Source organism: Nestor notabilis, unplaced genomic scaffold (assembly GCF_000696875.1).
Source record: "Nestor notabilis isolate BGI_N333 unplaced genomic scaffold, ASM69687v1 scaffold21710, whole genome shotgun sequence".
Taxonomy (NCBI): domain Eukaryota; kingdom Metazoa; phylum Chordata; class Aves; order Psittaciformes; family Psittacidae; genus Nestor; species Nestor notabilis.
The window spans coordinates 1-1,589 of record NW_009912731.1 but is presented as its reverse complement, the minus strand read 5'-3'; the positions used below and the strand labels follow the sequence as shown (position 1 = coordinate 1,589).

General features: G+C 57.5%; 1 protein-coding gene across 1 annotated transcript in view; it reads right to left on the bottom strand.

Moving 5' to 3' along the window:
* LOC104410838 (alpha/beta hydrolase domain-containing protein 17A) overlaps positions 1–182 on the bottom strand; it is a gene marked incomplete at both ends in the record, with an annotated part of 2,198 nt that extends 2,016 nt beyond the window's left edge. Inside the window, one exon of the mRNA XM_010021105.1 lies at positions 1–182. Coding sequence (XP_010019407.1) covers positions 1–182 — 182 coding nt within the window.
* Positions 183–1,589: the final 1,407 nt, after the last annotated feature.

Here is a 1,589-nt window from a genome sequence, read left to right as displayed (position 1 = left end):
CCTGCCACGCGGCATCGATGTCGGAGTAGAGGTTCCTCTCCGAGGGCTTGCCCGTGCTCACACCGTAGCCCGAGTAGTCATAGGAGAAGATGTTGCAGTTGATGCGGGTGCCCAGCCCGATGTAGAAGCTGCTCATCTGCCCCAGGTCCACAGCGTTGCCGTGAGAGAAGAGCACCGTGTACCTGCAGCGCAGGGAGAGACGGGCAGGGAGGGTTAGTGATGGACTCTGCCTGGTCCCACCAGCAGCTCAGGGACAGATGTGCCAGGACATCTGCTTCAGAGACTGAAACCCAAGCCCCAGGACACCCAGGACACCTCTCTGGCCACCACAGAAGGTTCTCACAACACCCCTAATCCAACTATTGATACCCCCCCCAATCCAACTACTGATACCCCCGCCCTCCTCACCACCCGGGGCCCAGCAGGAACAGGCAGCCTGAAGGCAGGATGATTCTGTTCAAGATTTGGAGTCTATTTTTGGTAAAAAGCTCAGGATTTGGGGCCGTTTGCCCAATGGGGATTTCAGTAAGAATTCTGACAGTGATTTTTTTTTCCTCTCCTGAGCCTGGCAAGACACCAGCGCTGGGAGAGAAGTGAATTGTGGGAGTGACAAGGCACAAGAAATATCCACCATAAGAGGAAAAACAATGTTAATCCTAAAAATTACAACTAATAGTGTATTGATGGAAGCTTGGCTCTCTTCTGCAGGTCTTCAGGGACCTGCCGAACCCCCGCAGCTGGTCAGAGAGGTCCATGTCCCAGCCTGGATGCCCCAGCAGGAAGGTGGAGACAGGACAACAAGAGACCCCACCAGGCAGCCTGCAGAGGCCTCCTGTAAGGCAGGTCTCCAGGCCCCATGAGAGCCACCCCCTTCACCCCAAGCCCACCCGGTGGGTTCGAAGCCCTTGGCAAGCTGAGGGCAGATCTGGGCTGCGTTGCTCCACACAGAGGTCTCTGCAGACGCTATTCCTTGAAGGGTGCGTTGCTCCTGGAAGGATACCGGTGCCTGGGCTCAGCTGGGTGCTGCAGGTTTGGGGACCAGGCCTCCCTCTGCACCTGAACCCCCAAGCTGTGCTACCAGCTTGGGGAGCAGCTGCCCAGACCCTTCCTGTCCCCACACAAACCCCTCGTGCCTAGCTGCCAGCAGACAGAAGGAGGTCTCCATCCCACACCCCTCTCTGGCTTCCCAGTTTACAGACTCAGAGGTGAGGCACAGATACTCAGTTCACAACTGGAGACTTATAAGAATAAGAACATGAGAAGGATGTGGAGCTGCTGGAGTGGGTTCAGAGAAGGCCACAGTGCTGCTGCGAGGGCTGGAGCAGCTCTGCTCTGGAGCCAGGCTGAGAGAGCTGGGCTGGGGCAGCTGGAGAAGAGAAGGCTCCTCAAGGGGACACCTTAGAGCAGCTCCAGTGCCTAAAGGGGCTGCAGGAAACCTGGAGAGGTGCTTTGGACAAGGGATGGAGGGACAGGCCAAGGGGAATGGCTTGAACCTGCCAGAGGGGAGACTGACATGAGCTCTGAGGCAGAAGCTCTTCCCTGGGAGGGTGCTGAGGCGCTGGCACAGGGTGCCCAGAGAAGCTGTGGCT